This window comes from Pongo abelii, chromosome 8 (genome assembly GCF_028885655.2).
Source record: "Pongo abelii isolate AG06213 chromosome 8, NHGRI_mPonAbe1-v2.0_pri, whole genome shotgun sequence".
NCBI classification, from domain to species: domain Eukaryota; kingdom Metazoa; phylum Chordata; class Mammalia; order Primates; family Hominidae; genus Pongo; species Pongo abelii.
The window spans coordinates 104,388,820-104,410,528 of NC_071993.2; the positions used below are offsets into that span (position 1 = coordinate 104,388,820).

The 21,709-nt window shown below is 46.9% G+C and overlaps 2 protein-coding genes across 6 annotated transcripts; one reads left to right on the plus strand and one right to left on the minus strand.

Annotated features, from left to right (window-relative positions):
- Window positions 1–1,948: 1,948 nt before the first annotated feature.
- PGAM1 (phosphoglycerate mutase 1) lies at window positions 1,949–9,107 on the plus strand. The gene is given in 4 exon segments (NM_001133692.2): window positions 1,949–2,145; window positions 6,058–6,332; window positions 6,630–6,810; window positions 8,022–9,107. Coding segments are annotated over 4 exon segments (765 nt in total). The 5' UTR covers window positions 1,949–2,006; the 3' UTR covers window positions 8,192–9,107.
- Window positions 8,487–21,692, minus strand: EXOSC1 (exosome component 1). 5 transcript variants are annotated; one of them, XM_009245671.3, is made up of 8 exons: window positions 21,574–21,692; window positions 21,351–21,466; window positions 18,864–18,938; window positions 16,803–16,891; window positions 14,283–14,316; window positions 13,311–13,361; window positions 12,798–12,882; window positions 8,487–12,156 (listed from the first exon to the last, which is right to left on the minus strand). In XM_009245671.3, the coding sequence occupies exons 1-8, from the start codon at window positions 21,650–21,652 to the stop codon at window positions 12,050–12,052; spliced, it is 636 nt and encodes a 211-aa protein (XP_009243946.2). In that variant the 5' UTR covers window positions 21,653–21,692; the 3' UTR covers window positions 8,487–12,049. The 5 variants fall into 5 exon arrangements, with proteins under 5 accessions (XP_009243946.2, XP_054378719.1, XP_054378717.1 ...); XM_054522744.2 differs by having other exon boundaries at window positions 14,276–14,316; XM_054522742.2 differs by lacking the exon at window positions 18,864–18,938.
- Between the last annotated feature and the right edge of the window lie 17 nt (window positions 21,693–21,709).

Consider the following 21,709-nt stretch of genomic DNA (forward strand, 5'->3'; position numbering starts at 1 on the left):
GTCTTGGGAGCCAGCAGCCTGGGCTTGAATCCTGATTTCTGTCACCTTGGGCAAATTTCCTCATCTGCAAGTGGGGAAAAGATAGAACCTGCCTCAGAGGGTCATTGTGGAGATATGAGGATTGAGTGAGTTAATATTTGCAAAGCACTCAGAACACTAACTGGCATGCAGTAGGTGCTTTACTGGTACATGATCGCCGCTCACTGCAACCTCTGCCTCTCAGGTTTAAGTGATTCTCCTGCCTCAGCCTCCCGATTACAGGCATGTAATTAGCCATGCCCGGCTAATTTTTTTGTATTTTTAGTAGAGTGAGGGTTTCACCATCTTGGTCAGGCTGGTCTCGAACTCCTGACCTCAAATGATCCGCCAGTCTTGGCCTCCCAAAGTGCTGGGATTACAGGCGTGAGCCACCCAATGTTATTGTTGGCTACTTATACATGGGTCTTATTTGCCCTCTGCTTGCTTAAAGGACAGGAAACACATTCAACCCATCCTTGAGTCTAGTCCACTGCCTGGCTCATGTTTGGTGCTCATTAAAGTGTCTAGATTGAAATCAACCAGGAGATTGGCCTGCCACAGTGGCTCACACCTGTCATTCCAGTGTTGCTGGGAAGTTGCTGCAGGAGGACTGCTTGAGGCTAGGAGTTTGAGACCAGCCCGGTCAACATAGTGAGATCTGTCTCTACAGAAAAAAAAAAAAAAAAATTAGCCGGGCCTGGTGGCATGCCTGTAGTCCCAGCTATTCAAGAGGCTGAGGCAGGAGGATCACTTGAGTCTAGGATTTCAACCCTGCTGCAGTGAGCTATGATCATGCTACTGCACTCTGCTTTGGGAACAGGGGGAAACCCTGTTTAAAAAAGAAAAAGAAGGCCGGGCACGGTGGCTCACGCCGGTAATCCCAGCACTTTGGGAGGCCGAGGCCGGTGTATCACTTGTGGTCAGGAGTTCGATACCAGCCTGGACAACATGGTGAAACCCCGTCTCTACTAAAAGTACAAAAATTAGCCGGGCGTGGTGGCGAGTGCCTGTAATCCCAGCTACTCAGGAGGCTGAGGCAGCAGAATTGCTTAAACCCGGGAGGCGGAGGTTGCGGTGAGCCGAGGTCGCGCCACTGCACTCCAGTCTGGGAGACAGCTCCGTCTCAAAGAAAAAAAAAAAAAATTGTAATAATAAATTGCTGACTGGGGCTCGGAGAAGAACAGGCAGTGACTAGAATTCGCCCCTTCCTCAAATATTTGAAGGGTCCTAGCGTTTGCTTTCTTGTTGGAGGCCCAGAAAGCACTGACTTGACGTGTGTGAAAGATTGTAGACAGAGACGGGATAAAGAGCCCCGCGCTGGAAAAAGAGCAGGCTTTGGAATCACCAGGGTCACGGGCAGTTTCTTTACGTGTAAACTAGGAGTAAAAAGATCAGTGTCCTGCTGAAATGAGAGAGTAATAGTAAAAACTACTATTTATCGAGCACTTCCAGGTACCCGGTAAGTATTTATGATCACATTTTACAGATGAGGCTGAGAGGTTTCCCGACCTGCCCAAAGATACAAAGCAAGTAGAATGTACGAGTGAAGACTCGAACACAGGTCTGTGAATCAATCTCTGCGTGGGGATGGAAGCGGTTCCAGTGATAAAAGCCACTTAATCTGGCCGAGCTGCTCCGCGGAAGCGCGGCAGCCAGCGAACTGGGGCCGCCCCTAGAACCCTCCGCCCTCCGCGTGCTTACGTGCGCTCCGTGACTGCAGCGGCCGACGCGGGGCTGGAGAGGCAGGACGCATGCGCTCTGCCGTGCCGGAGCGCGCCCCCTCCCGTCGGGGGGGCCGCAGCGCCAGGATGCGGCGCATGCGCACACCTGGAGGGCGGAGAGCAGCCCGGAGCGAGTGGAAAGATTTGGGCGAGAACTTGCGCGGGAGCCGTTCTGTGCGGCGTGAGCGCGCAGGCGCGGCCGAGGGGGCGGGCTGCTACTCCGGAATCTGCTAACCTCAGTCGGTGCCGCATCCCCAGCCCGCAGCCATGGCCGCCTACAAACTGGTGCTGATCCGGCACGGCGAGAGCGCATGGAACCTGGAGAACCGCTTCAGCGGCTGGTACGACGCCGACCTGAGCCCAGCGGGCCACGAGGAGGCGAAGCGCGGCGGGCAGGCGCTACGAGGTGCGGAGGGGCCGGGTGGGGGCTGCGAAGGGCCAGGTGTCCGGCCTCGGAGGCCGCCTGGCTGGCGTCTGCGCCCTCCCGGAGAGGGCCGGCACCTTGGGCAGCATGTCTCTTAACAGTTTAGTGTGTAGTTGAGAAGATGAGTGCGGAGGATAGAGTCGACTTGTTCAAGGTCACGCCGTGGAGCATGAGGGGCTGTGCCGGGGGGAGGGCCCAGGGCGGTCGCCCCGCAGCCCTTTGCGCTCCCCACAACACCACTTCGCAGTTTTCCTTTTCTAGTCTGAACATTTAATATGTCGGGGACAGGCCGGGCGTGGTGGCTCACGCCTGTAATCCCAGCATGTTGGGAGGCTGAGGCGGATGGATCACTTGCGGTCAGGATGTTTGAGACCAGCCTTATCAACATGGTGAAACCCCGTCTCTATTGAAAATACAAAATTAGCGGGGCGTGGTGGCGCACGCCTGTAATCCCAGCTACTCGGGAGGCTGAGGCAGGAGAATCGCTTGAACCCGGGAGGCGGAGGTTGCAATGAGCCGAGATCGCGCCATTGCACTGCAGCCTGGGCAACAAGAGCGAAACTCTGTCTCAGAAAAATAAAAAAAATAAAAAAAAATAAGTCGTGGACAGTTTGCCCTAATGGAACCATTTGTGGCGGCCAGGTCTTTTTCAGGTTCCCTTAGCGCCAGAAGCGGTTGGTACAGTCTGGTGCTCCTGGAGGATGCCTTGTGCCTTAAAGCAGCTGTAACCAAGGCCTCTCAAGAGGCGGCTACGGATCCTAGCGAATCGACAGGCCACACAGCCTCGTCCCCAGCAGTAGGTGGAGTCCCTGGGGATGCCTAACAAGCCTCAGGACACCAAGAAATCCGCGTGGTTGTGTAGGTCTTTGCTGTTCAGTAGCATTCCACAAATAGTATTTCCAAAACGCATCTGTAGATGTAACTGAGTGAATGAATGATTTGAGTTGCTCCTTCTACCCAATAAAGTAGATAAGATTTTATCCTCCTCATCCTTCCAAGGCTCCTCTGTAGTTGGGAAAAGTGAGGATTTGGAAAGATGACTTGTCCAAGGTCATATCTTATTCCTAGTCCAGTGTCCTCGCCCTAGTTCTGGGTGAAGTAACAGGTAGGTGTGAGGAACTGGTACGCTTTTGGCTAAGGACGCTGGGCAAAGGTGGAAGTGGCTGTGAGGTAATGCTTGCCTATCCAGGCTTGCTCCCGCCCCAGTCTGCTCTTTGTGGTGTTGGAATGCTAATAAGGAAGCATTCCCTGCTGCCGGCACGGCCAAGAATCCCTGGACTGAAGAGGTGCTTCCACTGATGATAGGGGCAGATCCTCCTTTGCTCCCTTCTAACCTCTGGACAAAGAAGCAGCCATTCACAAGGGTCATTGATGAGGCACAGGTATTTGGCCTCAGATTGCTCTCCTAGCTTCTTGCCTTCACTGTACCATCCTTCTCAAATGAAGCAAAACGCGGGACAGTCTGGGAAATGTAAACCTCTGCGGGGTGGGGTGGGCAGAGGAGTGAATGTTTGAGATGGCCTGGTGTGACCTCATCTTTTAGGAGAGGCTGGGAAATGGAAAGTGCTGGTAAAGGAGGCCATTTTCTTTAGCTCTGTGGCAGGAAGAACTGTATCAGTCCATGGTGGTTTCCCAATGACTAGTCCACGTTAAACCATGTTGTCTCTATTTGAGACTAATAAAATAGTTAAACTTGTAATCTCCGTAAAATAACAGATCCTATTTCAGTTTTAAAATAAATGTTAGCATTAAACTAAAAATTTAACAGTATAGAAAATTAAAAGTTTTAACAGTTTAAAAGGTCGAATGCATATATATAAATAATTCCTCAGTGATAGGGTTTGTACAGTCTTGAATCTGATTTCTGGAGAAAGCTAGTGAGAACTGAGAGTTTCCCCATGCATCCTTACTGCTAAGAGAGGGATGGCCTGGGGGAGGATGGAGTCCACGCCATACTGTCCACTCCTACCCCTGTGAGTGCCCCTAGGCTATGTTTTAGTTTGATGGGCAAGTTAAAGGAAGAGGCTTTATGCTCTGATCCTTGAGGTTCTCTGTTAAGAGTCCTCCGCGGAACTTCTTTTCTCCTTGAGGACCTATTTATGTGTCCAAAGTGAGCCGCCTCATTGCAAGTGGAAATAATTGCAGTGAAACAGCCTGAAGCTCTCCAGCATGGGGGCTGAGGCTTGCACTGTGCGTATTCACTTCCGGGTGACTCAGCCTTTTGTTGGGGAGCCATTCCTTTCCTTACAGTTATGAAGGTGACAGTAAGTGAGTGTACTAGGACTTGTCTGGCGGCTCAGTGATGAGACCTGTTTTTTCTCTTGCGGGTGGTGTGAGTTTTCCTGGTGATTAATTCTCCCCAGCCCTCACTCAGTAAGAATGAGTGCTTCTTGGCCTCATTCTCATTTGAATGACTGGCAGGAAAATTCACTTCATGTTTTATTAATTACTGTTGCTAACCCCAATATGAAGCAATATCCAGGCAAGTGTGTGCTGAATTTCTAAGAGGGCCTTCTAGCCTAATGGAGAAAAACAGGAATGTTTTCTTGGTCATCAAGGAAAGGGCCATCTCCCCATTATGGTGGGAGGGTGAATAATCTTTAATGAAACAAAATCAATAAGACTGATTTCCTTTTTTTTTTTTTTTTTTTTTTTTTTGCATGCGACAGAGTCTCGCTCTGTTGCCCAGGCTGGAGTGCAGTGGCGCGATCTCAGCTCACTGCAAGCTCCGCCTCCCAGATTCACGCCATTCTCCTGCCTCAGCCTCCTGAGTAGCTGGGATTACAGGCGCCCACCACCACGCTCGGCTAATTTTTTTGTATTTTTAGTAGAGACGGGGTTTCACCATGTTAGCCATGATGGTCTCAATCTCCTGACCTTGTGATCTGCCTGCCTTGGCCTCCCAAAGTGCTGGGATTACAGACGTGAGCCACCGTGCCGGGCCAAGACTAATTTCTTGTAACCTATTCATTGGGCCAACATAACTCTTGGCACAATAACTACTGTGTATGGAAGACAGATTCATTGATGAATCAGTAGTGCACAGCACTGGGTCTTTAGTGAGTGGCTTCTCCTAAACTTGGTTTAACATTTAAGTAGGTATACTCTGAGGGTACTTGGGATTAGGCTGGAACTTTGTGACTACAGTAGAGAGAAACCATGGATTAGAGTTTGTGATGTGATTTCCATACTCCATAGTGAATACAATTTCATACAATGGACAAATACAATTGCAAACAAATACAAAAACAAAATACAATTTCATACAACAAACTGAAGTTTTATCAGTACAGGAAGAGCTCTTCCTGTGTCCTGATTGGGATTTAAATCCTAATTTTCTTACATCAGAGTTCTAGTAAAATATCTATTATAAGTGACAATTCCCAGTCTGGGCAACATGGTGAAACCTTGTCTCTACTAAAAATACAAAAATTAGCTGGATATGGTGGCGTGCGCCTGTAATCTCAGCTTACTTGGGAGGCTGAGGAGAAGAATTGCTTGAACCCGGGAGGCAGAGGTTGCAGTGAGCCGAGACCATGCCACTGCACTCCAGCCTGGGTGACAGAGTGAGACTCTGTCTCAAAAGAAAAAGGAAAAAGTGACAATTCTAACTGAAATACAAACATCAGGATCCTTGGGAGTTAGGAAAATGGGGATAGCTAGAGATGGTGGTGAAAAGTTGGATTCTGGAGTCCCACAGCATGGGTTTTAATCTCTTACATAATAGCTGTGACCTTGGATAGATTGCAAGGATAAACAAAACAGTTGGCCAAATATTTTCTTTTTTGGCCAAATATTGTCATTTGGACTACTTGTACAGGAGATTGATATGGAAGAACATTTTGGCTCAGAGTAGACCTGGTTAGCTTATCACTTTGAACTTCTGATTTCCAGATGCTGGCTATGAGTTTGACATCTGCTTCACCTCAGTGCAGAAGAGAGCGATCCGGACCCTCTGGACAGTGCTAGATGCCATTGATCAGATGTGGCTGCCAGTGGTGAGGACTTGGCGCCTCAATGAGCGGCACTATGGGGGTCTAACCGGTCTCAATAAAGCAGAAACTGCTGCAAAGCATGGTGAGGCCCAGGTGAAGATCTGGAGGCGCTCCTATGATGTCCCACCACCTCCGATGGAGCCCGACCATCCTTTCTACAGCAACATCAGTAAGGTATGGACAAACAGAGGTTTGGTCACTCCGCCCAGGATCAGGGGCTTTTAGTAGTGTCTGCCTAATTTCACTGAACTTATAATTCATGATAAAATAGTTAATTGTAATCCTTCCTTCTCCAATGAATGACCTTCACTTACTAGAAGATATGGTTGATAGTTTACTATCTCCTTGTGTTTCCATAGTCAGATTTTATAAAACCCTGTGAATGTGAATGGGCCGAAATCGATACATCATGAAGTCTTTTAACAGATGTAACTGTTAATAAGTGGTGAACTTGGATTCTTTATTGCTTAGGATCGCAGGTATGCAGACCTCACAGAAGATCAGCTACCCTCCTGTGAGAGTCTGAAGGATACTATTGCCAGAGCTCTGCCCTTCTGGAATGAAGAAATAGTTCCCCAGATCAAGGAGGGGAAACGTGTACTGATTGCAGCCCATGGCAACAGCCTCCGGGGCATTGTCAAGCATCTGGAGGGTATGTATGTTTTTTCAGAGGCGCCCTCAAGGAAGGTAAAGCAGAACTGCCACAAATCAGGGACTTGGTGAAAAGGAGTCTAGGAAAGGGCTGGACATGTTAACAGCTTTAGAGATGGTCTAGATTGACTTCTAGTGAAAAAACAGCCTCAACCCTTGTTTCTCAAAATGTGATCTGCAGAATAGTGACAGCTGGACCCCCTGGGAGCTTGTTATACAAGCAGAACGTCAGGTCTCACTCCAGACCTGTTTCAGAATTGGCATCTATTCCCCAGGTGATTTGGATACACATTAAAGATTGAGAAGTTCACCTCTAGATTGGTATTGTCAAATGAAACTGCTAGTGAAAATCCTCCTTAGCTGGCCAAGCACAGTGGCTCATGCCTGTAATTGGAACACTTTGGGAGGCCAAGGCAGGAGGACCACTTGAGACCAGGAGTTTGAGACAGCCTGGGCAACACAGTAAGACTGCATCTCTACAAAATTTTAAAAGGCCAAGCACAGTGGTTCATGCCTGTACTATCAGCACCTTGGGAGGCCAGAAGTTCAAAACCAGCCTGAGCAACAAAGCAAGACCTTGTCTGTACAAAAGAAAAATGAAAAATTAGCTTGATGTGGTGATGCTCACCTGTAGTCCCAGCTACTCAGGAGGCTGAGGCGGGAGATTGCTTGAGCCCAGCAGTTTGAGGTTATAGTGATTGTGCCACTACATTCTAGCTTGGGTGAGAGAGTAAGACCTTGTCTCTTAAAAAAAAAAAAGGAAAACAAATATATATATAGAAGAAAAAATTCTCCTTAGTAACAACCAGGCACAACTTTACACATGAATCTCAATTTGCATCTTCATCCCCGAGGGCCTAGAGGCCCACGTGTGCTGATTTTTGGTTGGATGGACTGTATAGGGTATTTGAGATGTGTACAGTCTTGCTTCACTGTGGGCTTCTAGATCCCACTTCGGTAGAGATATCTGGCCATATACCTTGCTGTAGTTTGTTGGTGGTCTATCTTGTATACGTTTTCTTGCTTTTCAGTTTAATGGCTGAGAAATAAGTATGGTGGGGGCCATTTCCTGGGTTCAGAACTACTATAAAGATCAGAAAGGGTGTCTTATTTTAATTTCTGTCAAAGTCCTTTGTCACCTGGAGGACAAAGTAAACCTGGAGGGGTGATGTGGATTTGTCTTGTGTGGCTGATGATGGTGGGTGTTTTCAGGTCTCTCTGAAGAGGCTATCATGGAGCTGAACCTGCCGACTGGTATTCCCATTGTCTATGAATTGGACAAGAACTTGAAGCCTATCAAGCCCATGCAGTTTCTGGGGGATGAAGAGACGGTGCGCAAAGCCATGGAAGCTGTGGCTGCCCAGGGCAAGGCCAAGAAGTGAAGGCTGGCGGGGAGGATACTGTCCCCAGGAGCACCCTCCCTGCCCATCTTGTCCCTCTGCCCCTCCCACCTGCACATGTCACACCGACCACATCTGTAGACATCTTGAGTTGTAGCCGCAGATGGGGACCAGTGGCTCCCATTTTCATTTTAGCCATTTTGTCGCCTGCACCCACTCCCTTCATACAATCTAGTCAGAATAGCAGTTCTAGAGCACAGGTTCTCAGTCTAAGCTGTGGAAAAGCTCCCCTTAGCCAACAGAGTTTAAAAGTAGTGACTTGGGTTTTTGCGAGTGCTTTGTTTACTAAGGACTTTGGGGAGGAACCATGCTAAGCCATGACCAATGAGAAGGAGCAACAGAGCCTGTCTGTCCCCATGAGCGGAGTCTGTCCTCTGCTCTTCTGCAGTCAGGCCACTGCCTGGGGGCTCTAGTCATTCCAGTGGAAGATGAATGTAACCTGCATGGTGATGTGACAACTATTTCCTCCCTGACCCCAGAGGATCTGGCTGTAGGTTGGGATCAATCCTGAATTTCGTTATGTGTTAATTTACTTTTATTAAAAAAGTATAGTATATATAAATAATACAAAACAATAACCCTTCTGGGGTTTCTTGTGGCGGTTGAAATAGTCCCACATGTGGTCATCAGAAAATAAGCCATTCCTCATACCAATATAGGATCAGCTCCTTGACCTCTGAGGGGCAGGAGTGCTTCCTGGTGTGTGTATTAGAATCCCTTCCTTCCTTGTTTCATGGCAGTGAAATGCCTCTTGGTCCTGTCCAAGTGTGTCTTTCACTGATTTCTGAATCATGTTCTAGTTGCTTGACCCTGCCACATGGATGGGTCCAGTGTTCATCTGAGCATAACTGTACTAAATCCTTTTTCCATATCAGTATAATAAAGGAGTGATGTGCAATAGCTTCTTGTGTGATGTGGAAGACCTTATCTGAGGAAACCTTAGCATTTAACTTTAAATGTCTCTCACTGCCCTAGTCCTTGTGTGGCAGTTTGTTTAGGACATCCAGTCACAACTTTACATGGTTGGTCAAAAAATGACGCATCTCCCTGGGGTTTTCACGTCAGCCTGGTGAGCTGAGGTGGTGGTGGGAGGCCCTCCTGGCCAAGCCCTCCATTCATGTTGCCCCCTGCAGCTCTTGCTTGGTGCTCCCCTGACTGGAAAGTCACATTCTGAACTCCATTGTATCCTCTTTAGAGTAAGTAAAGTCTGCTTTTTTTTTTTTTTTTTTTTTCCTGAGACAGCCTCGCTCTGTCGCCCAGGCTTGAGTGCAGTGGCATGATCTCAGCTCACTGCAGCCTCCCCCTCCTGGGTTCAAGCAAGCCTCCCGCCTCAGCCTCCTGAGTAGCTGGGACCACAGGCATGTGCCACCATGCGGGCTTAATTTCTGTAGAGACGGGGTTTTGCCAAGTTGCCGGCCTCAGAATTTTTTTTTTTTAACTGTTTATTGTTACCAACTTGTAAACTTATAGTAAAGATGATCTCAAAAAGTGACTTAGTGCAGTGGAAAGGAGTATAATTTCATTATAAACACAACTGCCTTCTCCTTTGAAAAGATCACTGGAATACAAGAAATCCCATAAAGCTGGAGAAAGAACATTCCCTTTCCCTTCTGGTAGGAGCAAGTAACACCCTCCATCTGTTGAGCTCCTAATGAAGTTCCTCTGTGCCGCCCACTGGATGAGGGATATTACATATGTTAGCTCTAATCTTAACCCATGAAAGGGCTGGTAACTCCTGTTTAGAGAAGAGGAAACAGGCCCAAAGAAACATGTAAAAAGCACCAAATATCACACCACTTGGTACTGGGGCTGGGATGGATATTACTAGTGCAAGCAAATGAAAGTTCTTACCCAAAGATTTAAATACTTTCAAGCATCTTGCTTTTCAAGTTTAGATTTTCATTTGACCTACACAATAACTTTGAGTAATTTCAGTCTCCAAGAGCCTGGTGGGATGTTATTTTCCTAACCTGTGCAGAATTCTAGATCAGAAGTTGGTAATTTTGGCCAGCACAGTGATACACACCTGTAATCCCAGCACTTTGGGAGGCTGAGGAAGGAGGATCACTTGAGGTCAGGAATTTGAGACTGGCCCGGGCAACACAGCAAGACCTAGTCTCTACAAGCAAAATTAGTCAGGCATGGTGGTACGTGCCTGTAGTCCCAGCTACTCAGGGGACTGATGTGGGGGAATCACCTGAGCCCAGGAGTTTGAGTCTACAGTGAGCTATGATTGCACCACTGCACTCCATCCTGGGTGACATTTTGAGGCCCTGTCTCTTTAAAAATTGCATGTACAAAATAAAACAAAAAACCCAAGGCCAGGCATGGTGGCTGATGCCTATAAGCCCAGCACTTTGGGAGGCCAAGGCAGGCGGATCACCTGAGGTCAGGAGTTCAAGACCAGCCTGGCCGACATGGTGAAACCTCATCTCTACCAAAGGTTAGCTGGGCGTGGTGGCGCATGCCTGTAGTCCCAGCTACTGGGAAGGTGGAGGCTGCAGTGAGTTGAGATCGCGCCACTGCACTCCAGCCTAGGTGACAAGCGAGACTCTGTCTCAAAAAAAAAAAAAAAAAAAAAAAACCTGGATGTGGATCTACAATGATCTCAATCTCAGTAAAATTTTCAATTATAGAAACCCTAACATTCAAGGTTAGGAAATAGAAGACAGAAACTAAGGTGGGCTGATTCTAAAGCTAACATTATGCACGGTCACTAAATACTGAAGACACAGGCTTCCTGAATAACATCTCAAGAAGTGACATCTCAGACTCATATTTCGTCGGCAACCCTCTCCATGCTTAACTTTCATCCCTTCCTCATCCCCAAACTTATGCCTTCATTTCTGCTTCTGCACTTAGCCTGGGCTTGTCTCTCTGCCTTGAATATCTTCACTTAACTTTTACGTTCTTTAATTTATTTTGATCTCACGTCACTAATCCTTTCCTGGCCACCTCATATGACAGTACTCTGTCCCACTTTTCAATTCAGATTTAACATTTCCTGGAGTACCCACTATATCAGTAATGTGTATCAAATACTTTTAGACATGTTATTTATTTATTTATTTTGAGACAGAGTCTCGCTCTGTTGTCCAGGCTGGAGTGCAGTGGTGCAATCTTGGCTCACTACAACCTCCGCCTCCAGGGTTCAAGCGATCTTCCTGCCTCAGCTTCCTGAGTAGTTGGGATTACAGGCATGTGCCACCATGCCCGGCTAATTTTTGTATTTTTAGTAGAGATGGGGTTTCACCATGTTGGCCAGGCTGGTCTCCAACTCCTGACTTCAACCCAACTTGGCCTCCCAAAGTGCTGGGATTTACAAGCATGAGCCACCATGCCCGCCTCACATGCTATCTGTATCACCACATGTGTCCTCAAATTTTCATTAAACCATAATGTACCTAAATGAAGGGGACGTATGTAAAGCACTTGACTCAGTGCCCAGCACAGTAAGTACTCAATAAGCAGAAGTACTGAAATGTCCTGACACCATTTAGATGTCTTTCTCTGCTTAAGACAACAGAAACTATAACATCCTTTTAGTAAAAAAGTTTTATCATAGCAAAAAATATGTATTTATAAGGACTATCAGGAGGGATAGGCTATTTCCAATATCACAGTTTTGTTTGTTGGTGCCTTGAAAAGATAAGATTTATTACTCAAGAGAATGAAATCCACTGATAGGTTCACAGAAACATGTTCCATCTACAGCGTAAACTGGCAGATTTTTCTGGAAGTGGCTGTTGGCCCACCCCAGGTGTTTGAATAAAGACAGCAGCATCTTGGTGTTATACTCAGGAACAGCTTACCCCCTTCCATGGGGTAAAAAGTGGCTTCTTAGGTCTGCAAGAATTCGGGTTGTACTCGGGCTACTTTCCGGAATTCTTTAGTGTGGGTCTTAGGGCACTGCATCTCACACCAGCTGATGGGAACCATCTGGATACCTGGAAGGGAAAAGCTGGTGGTGGAGCCCAGACCCCAAAGATTTGCCTGAGACTCCTCTTTTATGCTGGGTATGAAGCTGAAGTGCCACCAAGCTTCCTACTGAACCTCAACTCATAAAGAAAAAACTTTGTTCATTCTACTGACTTATGAAGTGAGTCCCCTGTTTCCTTGGATTTATATAAGGAGAATCAGGCCGGGTGTGGTGGCTCACACCTATAGTCCCAGCACTTTGGGAGGCCAAGGCGGGCAGATCATTTGAGGCCAGGAGTTTGAGACCAGCCTGGCCAACATGGCGAAACCCCGTCTCTACTAAAAATACAAAAATTAGCTAGGTGTGGTGGCGTGTGTCTGTAATCCCAGCTACTTGGGTGACGAGAATTGCTTGAACCCAGGAGGTGGAGGCTGTGGTGAGTGGAGATGGCACCACTGCACTCCAGCCTCCTCGACAGAGTGAGACCCTGTCTCAAACAACCACCACCACCAGCACCAAGCAAAAAAGAAAAAAATAATCATTCTAATCTCAGAAGGAAATATCTATAGCCATACTGCTTCCCAGATAAGGGAAACCAGGAAAAACAATGGATTAATCCCAAACCATAGCTCCAGGGAAACTAAGGATGTGGAAACAAGGCCATCTCACCTGACTCACTGTGGGCTACCACCACTCCCAGCTCATTCTCGGCAGTGGTTAGCAGGTAGTTGGACTGTGTGTCACCTAAGGAGATCTAGTCACATAACACTGGTGAAGGAAAATGAGGAGTTAGAAGTCTTCCCCCACCTTAGCCACCCGAGTTGTTTTTCTACTTCTTTTTTTTTTTTGAGACGGAGTCTTGCTCTGTTACCCAGGCTGGAGTGCGGTGGCGTGATCTCAGCTCACTGCAACCTCTGCCTCACGGGTTCAAGCCGTTCTCCTGCCTCAGCTTCCCGAATAGCTGGGATTACAGGCATGCGCCACCACGCCCAGCTAAGTTTTGTATTTTTAGTAGAGACAGGGTTTCACCATGTTGGCCAGGCTGGTCTCGAACTCCTGACCTCAGGTGATCCACCCACCCTGGCCTCCGAAAGTGCTGGGATTACAGGCATGAGCCACCACACCCGGCCTCCTTCACTTCTTTTGACAAAGGACCAGAAGTCTGCTGGGAATAAAGGATACCACTTTGGCCAAGACAATGTCACCTGGGCGGAAACTCTTATAAATTTCAACCTGTAAAGAAAGAACAGGAATGTTAAGTGAAAGCTCTAGACTGGGTCTGTATGAAACTGTGAACCCTTCTGGTAAAGCCAATCATCTACTTTCTAATCCTGGAGAGTAGAAATCATCATTACTCATGTCAAGTCAACAACTTTTAATTGCTTCTATAGTATTATCATACAAATGAAATTTTTTTTTTTTTTGAGATGGAGTCTCGCTCTGTCACCCACACTGGAGTGCAGTGGTGCGATCTCGGCTCACTGCAACCTCTGCCTCCTGGGTTCAAGCGATTCTCCTGCCTCAGCCTCCTGAGTAGCGGGGATTATAGGCGCGTGGCACGACACTGGCTAGTTTTTGTATTTTTAGTAGAGACGGGGTTTCACCACGTTGGTCAGGCTGGTCTTGAACTCCTGACCTTGTGATGCACCCGCCTTGGCCTCCCAAAGAGCTGGGATTACAGGTGTGATCCACCACACGCGGCCCTTTTTTGTTTTTTTTAAGAGGTGGGATCCCACTGTGTCACCCAGGCTGGAGTGCAGTGATGCAATGGTAGCTCACTGCAGCCTTGGACTGCTGGACCAAGGGATCCTCCTGCCTCAGCCTCCCAAGTAGCTAGGACTACAGGTGCGTGCCACCACTTAATCTCAAACCCCTGGGCTCAAGCAATCCTCCAGCCACATCCTCTCAAGCAGCTGGGACTACAGGCATGAGCCACCATGCCCAGCTAATTTTTAATTTTTAAAATTTTTGTAGAGACAGGGTCTCGCTATGTTGCCAGAGCTGGTCTTGAAGTCCTGGACTCAAGTGATCCTCCCGCCTCAGCCTCCCAAAGTACTGGGATTACGGGTGTGTGCAACCATGCCTGGCCTGAGATAATACTTTTAAGGGATTGAGATTCGTAAAGCCATTAAAAAAAAAGAACCAACCAACAACCTTGTCTTTTTCAGTTGCTCGGACATCTTCCTTGCTATAAAAAAAGAATTAACAGAAAGATTAATTATCTGTGAGAAAGAAGTTTTTTTTTTTTTTTTTTTTTTTTTTTTTTTTTTTTTTTGAGACGGAGTCTCCCTCTGTCACCCAGGCTGGAGTACAGTGGCGCAATCTTGCTCACTGCAAACTCTGCCTCCTGGGTTCAAGCAATTCTCGTGCCTCAACCTCTCAAGCAGCTGGAATTACAGGCATGTCCGCCATGCCCAGCTAGTTTTTTGTATTTTTAGTAGAGATGGGGTTTCACCATGTTGGCCAGGCTGGTCTTGAACTCCTGACCTCAGGTGATCCACCCGCCTCAGCTTCCCAAAGTGCTGGGATTACAGGCATGAATCACCTTGCCCAGCCTGTGAGACAGAATTATTCTGTAGATTCCTAGTAAATAAAGAGCTACAATAACAGACAGAACAAGTCGTAAATGGGACACAGCTGCTACCCAGAGGAGCAGGGTGGAGAAGCATCCTCAGACCACATGGAGCAGCAGTATCAATACCTCCGATTAGATAAAGGCAGATCAGATTTGGCAAGAAAGGATAAGGAGTTTCATTGCCTCAGGGCTTGAACAGAAGCACTATAGCAAGATTCCCCAACTTCCGGTGGCCTGTTAGGAACCGGGCTGCACAGAAGGAAGTGAGTGGCAGGCAAGCTTCATCTGTATTTACAGCTGCTTCCCAATCGCATACATTACTGCCTGAGCTCCGCCTCCTGTCAGATCGAAGTGGGCATTAGATTCTCATAGGAGTATGAACCCTATTGTGAACTGCACATATGAGGGAGCTAGGTTGTCCACTCCTTATGAGAATCTAATGCCTGATGATCTGTCACTGTCTCCCATCACCCCCAGATGGGATCATCGAATTGCAGGGAAACAAACTCAGGGCTCCCGCTGATTCTATATTATGGTGAGTTGTGTAATTATTTCATTATATATTACAGTGTAATAATAATAGAAATAAAGTGCACCATAAATGTAATGCACTCGAATCATTCTGCATCCACCACCTCCATGGTCTGTGGAAAAACTGTCTTCCAAGAAACTGGTCCCTGGTGCCAAAAAGGTTGGGGACTGCTGCACTACAGAACCACATCAAATCCTGAGGCTGGAAAGGGCCTCAAAAGTTAGACTATCTGCCTGGCAAGAAATGTTTGTCCCTTCTCAAGGAAGCCACACGAAATCATCATCTCACCCACAAATCTTTTCAATGTTTTATAACCTCTGAGTTCAATCTATATTAAATTTTAAAAAAAGTGCTTCCTAAAATGCCTTCTACTTTGTTTTTTTTTTTTTTGAGACGGAGTTTTGCTCTTGTTGCTCAGGCTGGAGTGCAATGGCATGATCTCGGCTCACCGCAACCTCCGCCTCCCAGGTTCAAGTGATTCTCCTGCCTCAGCCTCCCTAGTAGCTGGGATTATAGGCATGTGCCACCACGCCCAGCTAATTTTGTATTTTGAGTAGAGACGGTGTTTATCCATGTTGGTCAGGCTGGTCTCGAACTCCCGACCTCAGGTGATCCGCCCGCCTCGGCCTCCCAAAGTGCTGGGATTACAGGCATGAGCCACCACGCCCGGCCTGCCTTCTACTTTGGTTTGAGTCATCCCGACACTGCTAAACTTCAGCTTCACTCAATTCTTTTTGCTTTACTTTTAATTTATTTTTTTTTTGAGACAGGGTCTCACTCTGTCGCCCAGGCTGGAGTGCAGTGGTGCAATCTCAGCTCACTGCAACCTCTGCCTCCTAGGTTCAAGCGATCTTCCTGCTTCAGCTCCACAAGCAGCTGGGACTACAGGCACGCACCACCATGCCCAAGCTAATTTTTTTTTTTTTTTTTTTTAGAGACGGAGTCTTGCTCTGTCCCCCAGGCTGGAGTGCAGTGGCGCAATCTTGGCTTACTGCAACCTCTGCCTCCCGGGTTCAAGCGATTCTTCGGCTTCAGCCTCCTGAGCAGCTGGGATTACAGGCGCACGCCATGTCCAGCTAGTTTTTGTGTTTTTAGTAGAGAGAGGGTTTCACCATACTGGCCAAGCTGGTCTCAAACCCCTGACTTTGTGATCCGCCCACCTCGGCCTCCCAAAGTGCTAGGAGGACAGGTATGAGCCACTGTGCCCGGCTAATTTTTGTATTTTTTACAGAGACGGGGTTTCACCATGTTGGCTAGGCTGGTCTCAAACTCCTGATCTCAAGAGATCCACCCGCCTCAGCTTCTCAAAGTGCTAGGATAACAGGCGTGAGCCACTGTGCCCAGCCTTTGCTTTACTTTTAAACCCTCTCTCGTTAATATTTTCCTTTTGTCCTAGATCATCCATGTATTTTTTGGATACTACTAGGGGAGAATCAAAGCACAAAGAAGAAAGAAAAATGGGTAAGAGAAAAATAGGAATTGTAACTGTTGCTCAAAATTCTGGTGTCCTAGTCTATCCTAATCTTATTCCAGTTGCTAAGGTATATGTGACAAGGATACTTCTTACCGGATAGTTCCTCGAAAAGAGTTCTTAAGTGGCATGGACCCCACATACAGGATGTGTACTTTGGCAAAGCGTGAATTGATGCTAGAGACCTGTGGAATAGAGAAAAGATCAGCATCAGAGTATAAGCAGTTGTCAGCTCAAGGAGGCAGCAATAAACTAGGGATTACTAGGACTTCAGTGCAAGCAACCCTACTAAGTAGAGAATTTAAGACAAGTTAACTCCTACTTCTCTCTGCGTAAGTGACACATGTAAAGAGGAATAAGAGCCACTCTGGCCACCTGATAGAGTTACTATGGGAAACAAAGATGGTATGGTTTTTTTTTTTTTTTTTTTTTTGAGACGGAGTTTCATTCTTGTTGCCCAGGCTGGAGTACAATGGCGCGATCTCGGTTCACAGCAACCTCTGCCTACTGGGTTCAAATAATTCTCCTGCCTTAGCCTCCTGAATAGGTGGGATTACAGGCATGCACCACCATGCCCGGCTAATTTTGTATTTTTAGTAGAGACAGGGTTTCTCCATGTTGGTCAGGCTGGTCTCGAACTCCTGATCTCAGGTGATTCACCTGCTTCAGCCTCCCAAAGTGCTAGGATTACAGGTGTAAGCCACTGCACCCGGCCGGTCTTTTTTTTTTTTTTTTTTTTTAAATCTTTTCACAACTTGCCCTTCAGAGGTATAGACTTTTTAAAGTATAGATGGCTAACAATTAAAAAAAAAAAAAAAAAAAAGAGGCTGGACACGGTGGCTCATGCCTGTAATCCCAGCACTTTGGGAGGCTGAGGTGGGCGCATCACTTGAGGTCAGGATTTCGGGACCAGCCTGGCCAACATGGTAAAACCCCATCTGTACTAAAAATACAAAACTTAGCCAGGTGTGGCAGCACATGCCTATAATCCCAGCTACTCGGGACGCAGAGGCAGTAGAACTGCTTGAACCCAAGAGGCAGAGGCTGCAGTGAGCCGAGATCGTGCCACTGCACTCCAGCCTGGGTGACAGAGCAAGGCCCTGTCTCAAAAAAAAAAAAAAAAAAATCCAGGAATGGCAAAAAATAAAGTCTTTTGCTTCTCTGCAGAAAAAGGACTCAGCTTCAGATGTTCAAAAATAGGCCTCCTAATCATCCTCTGGCATCCCTGTTACCCAGACACAGGTAGAAACTATGTATTCAGGGAATCAGCTCAGTGAAGGAACTATGCATGCCTGAACTTGGCTGCCTTGATTATTATCCTAGAAATCTGTAAACCAGCACAGTTCAGTAAAACTTTCTGGGATGACAGAAAAGTCATGTGCTGACCAGTATAGCAACCACTAGCCACAACTGGCTATTGAGTACTTGAAATGTGGCTAATGTGACTAAGGAAATCAATTTTATTTTTTTCTTGAGAGACAGAGTCTTGCCCTGTTACCCAAGCTGGAGTGATCATGGCTCACTGCAGCCTCAACCCCTTCCAAGTAGTTGGGACCACAGGCACGTGCTACCATGCCTGGCTAATTTTTTTTTCTTCTTCTTCTTTTTTTTTTTTTTGTTTTTGAGACGGAGTCTCATTCTGTTGCCCAGGCTGGACTGCTGTGACGCAGGCTCACTGCAACCTCCGCCTCCCGGGTTCAAGCACTTCTCCTGCCTCAGCCTCCTGAGTAGCTGGGATTACAGGCATGCACCACCACGCTAAGCTAATTTTTGTATTTTTAGTAGAGACAGGGTTTCACCATGTTGGCCATGATTGGCCAGGCTGGTCTTGAACTCCTGACCACAGGTGATCTACCCACCTCGGCCTCCCAAAGTGCTGGGATTACAAGCATGAGCCACTGTGCCTGGCAATTTTTGATTCTTTTTGTAGAGATGAGGTTTCACTATGTTTCCCAAGCTGGTCTTGAACTCTGGGCTGAAGCAATCCTCCTGCCTCGGCCTCTTAAAAGTGCTAGAATTACCAGTGTGAGCCACTGTGCCCTGCCAGAAATAAAGTTATGTAGCTTGTGGCTATCATACTGGACACTGCAGTTCTGGCATGGTCATTATTTCAGTATTGAATGGGCATTCTAAGCATGGAGGTCAGGACCAACTTACCTTACAGGTTACAATAGCTCCCACATCTGGCAGTAACTGGGACTCTGTTTCTCTCACTACAGACACCACTGGAAGCTACAGAGGGAACAACAAAAAACTGAAATGTCCTGGCTAACACTTGGGTCAAGGCATTTGTGGCTTGAGAGTAATATAGGAATGTCTTGGTATAAAGGTGAGAGTTGGAGTATGGATTCATTTATAGCCCAGAGCAGAAGGCCTTAGAAATTTTAGGAAATAGGAGGACCAGGGGGCTACAGAATGCTGCTAGAAGACGTAAATCTCTAAACTTCTTCTTTTGTTGTTGGAGACGGAGTCTTGCTCTGTCGCCCAGGCCGGAGTGCAGTGGCACGATCTAGGCTCACTGCAAGGTCCGCCTCCCGGGTTCACGCCATTTTCCTGCCTCAGCCTCCCGAGTAGCTGGGACTACAGGCACCCGCCACCACGCCCAGCTACTTTTTTTTGTAGTAAATCTCTAAACTTCTAATAAGTTTGTTGGTGATTCTCTCGTAATTTCTTGGTATACAACTATATTGCCTATAATCATTGACAATGTTACTTTTTTTGTTTTTTTTTTTGAGATGGAGTTTCACTCTTCTTGCCGAGGGTGGAATGCAAGGGTGCCATCTCGGTTCACTGCAACCTCCACCTCCTGGGTTCAAGTGATTCTCCTGCCTCAGCCTCCCGAGTAGCTGGGATTACAGAAGCCTGTCACCATGCTCAGGTAATTTTTTGTATTTTTAGTAGAGATGGGGTTTCACCATGTTGGCCAGGCTGGTCTTGAACTCCTGACCTCCGGTGATCCACCCACGTTGGCTTCCCAAAGTGCTGGGATTACAGGTGTGAGCCACTGCGCCCGGCCAACAATTTTACTCTTTCCTCCAAAGTTATACTGCTTCTTTCTGTTTCTTATTTTATTGCACAAGCTGAAATTTCCACAAAAATGTTACATAATAGCGGCTATGCTTGTTTTCTTCTATTTTAAGTGAATACTTGCAGAGTTTTCTCTTTGAGCATGGTATTGGCTGTTGGTATAAGACAGATATTTTGAGCCTCATCTTTTATCAATCTCTCCGTTGCTCACAATGCTTCAGCTCTCCTGGCCTTCTTTCAGTTTCCCCAACTTACTAAATTCTTCTCACTTTCAGATCTCTCTTCAACCTGTTCTTTCTGCCAGAACTGCACTCTCTCCACCCACCTGACTCTTACCTACTCTTTAGATGATTCAGCTTAAGTATCACTTCTGCTGACTAGGATGGGTTTGCCTGTTACATGTTTTCAAGGTGCCCTGTAATATTCTTTCAAAGCAGCCACCACCTATGTAACCATATGCTCATTTGAGCATTTATTTGTTTACAATTGTGTCTGTGTGCTTTGATAGCAGAAACCAAGTCAGCATGGAAATACTCAAGTGATATCTATGAAACGAACAAACTCAGGACTGTTAAGAACATTCCCAACAATGACTGAATAGAAAGCCCCTTGAATCAGACAGCTTAAGTTACTTACTCAAAGCAGAATCAAGATCAAGTTAGCCAGAACCTAACTGTTCTAATTCTGAATCCTCTTTCTATTGTGCTCCTTCAAATATTGCTTATATGGTCCTGAGCTAATCCTGGATCTATCTCTAAAACTAGAAAGGTAGGTATTACTCACGCATTCAACATTTATTGAGGAGCTGCCTTGTGCTAGATACTGATGGTATGGTGGTAGGGCCTGCTTTCACGGACTTAGATTTAAGCAGTGGAGAAGTCTAGTGGGAAACATATACCTGAGTGTCTCATCATATGCTGACACAGTGCTTGGAAGAAAAGGAACAGAGTTTTTTGTGAGTCTTTAACAAAACAAACAAAAACAAAACACCCCACAAAACTCCTTTCCTCAATTGGTGGGTCCAGAAGGACTTCTCCGAGGTGATAGTAGAGAAGCTATCTAAAAGAGGTAGGAATTAAATAGGCCTAGGAAGATAGAAGCGTTCCAGATAGATGGCATGTTACAAAGGCTCTGTAGCAGGAGAAAGCTTGACGCATTACCGACACTGAAAGAAGCTAGTATGTTATAAAATGTTTTTAAAGGGCAAGCAGAGACTGTGATTATAACTTTTAAAAACAGAAAAGACAGTATGACTAGATTGCGTCAGTGAGGTGGAGATAGTGGCGCTAGATAAAGTCAGAGAGGTAAGCAACATTCATACAGTATGCAACTCACTGCTGGGCTGAGCTGGGCTGGGATGGGATACTGAGTTCGCATCTGCTTTTGTCCCAACCTCCCTCCCCGAGGGTCAGCAGCACAACCAAGCGAGATCAACACAACTAGTGTGTTGTGGTGGCTAAGTGCACCACAGCGGCGATACGGCTAAAAGAAACTAAGAGACCAACATTGTACCACTGAGGCACTAAAGACGCGTCCGCAGTGCCCATGCCCAAGGACTGGAACTCAAGGGCAGCCTAAGGGAAAAACAGAGAGGAGATGGCATGCCGCTTCCTTTACCGCGCCATTCTCGCTGCTCTTCATCAGACAGCCGGCAAGCGACGAAAAGATGTAGCCGTGGCGGGTGTAGGTGCCGCTGCCTGGGCTGCCCTCCTCCAAGTTACACAGACGTTCGCCTGCAGAAAAAATGCTGCATCTGTCACGGGCCCCCAGAAGCTGTAGGCCGTTTAGCCTTCTTGCTTCGGCCCCTATCCAGGACTCTGTACGGGAAGCGCTTACTTACCGGGGATGCAGTATCTCACGGGTGGCGCCATGATTGCCGCTGTCCCAAAACCCGGATGAAAACGAAGTCGATTTCTCATTGGCCAAACCCAGGCACAGTTCCGCAGTAAGACACGTGTCAATTGGTGTTCTTTATC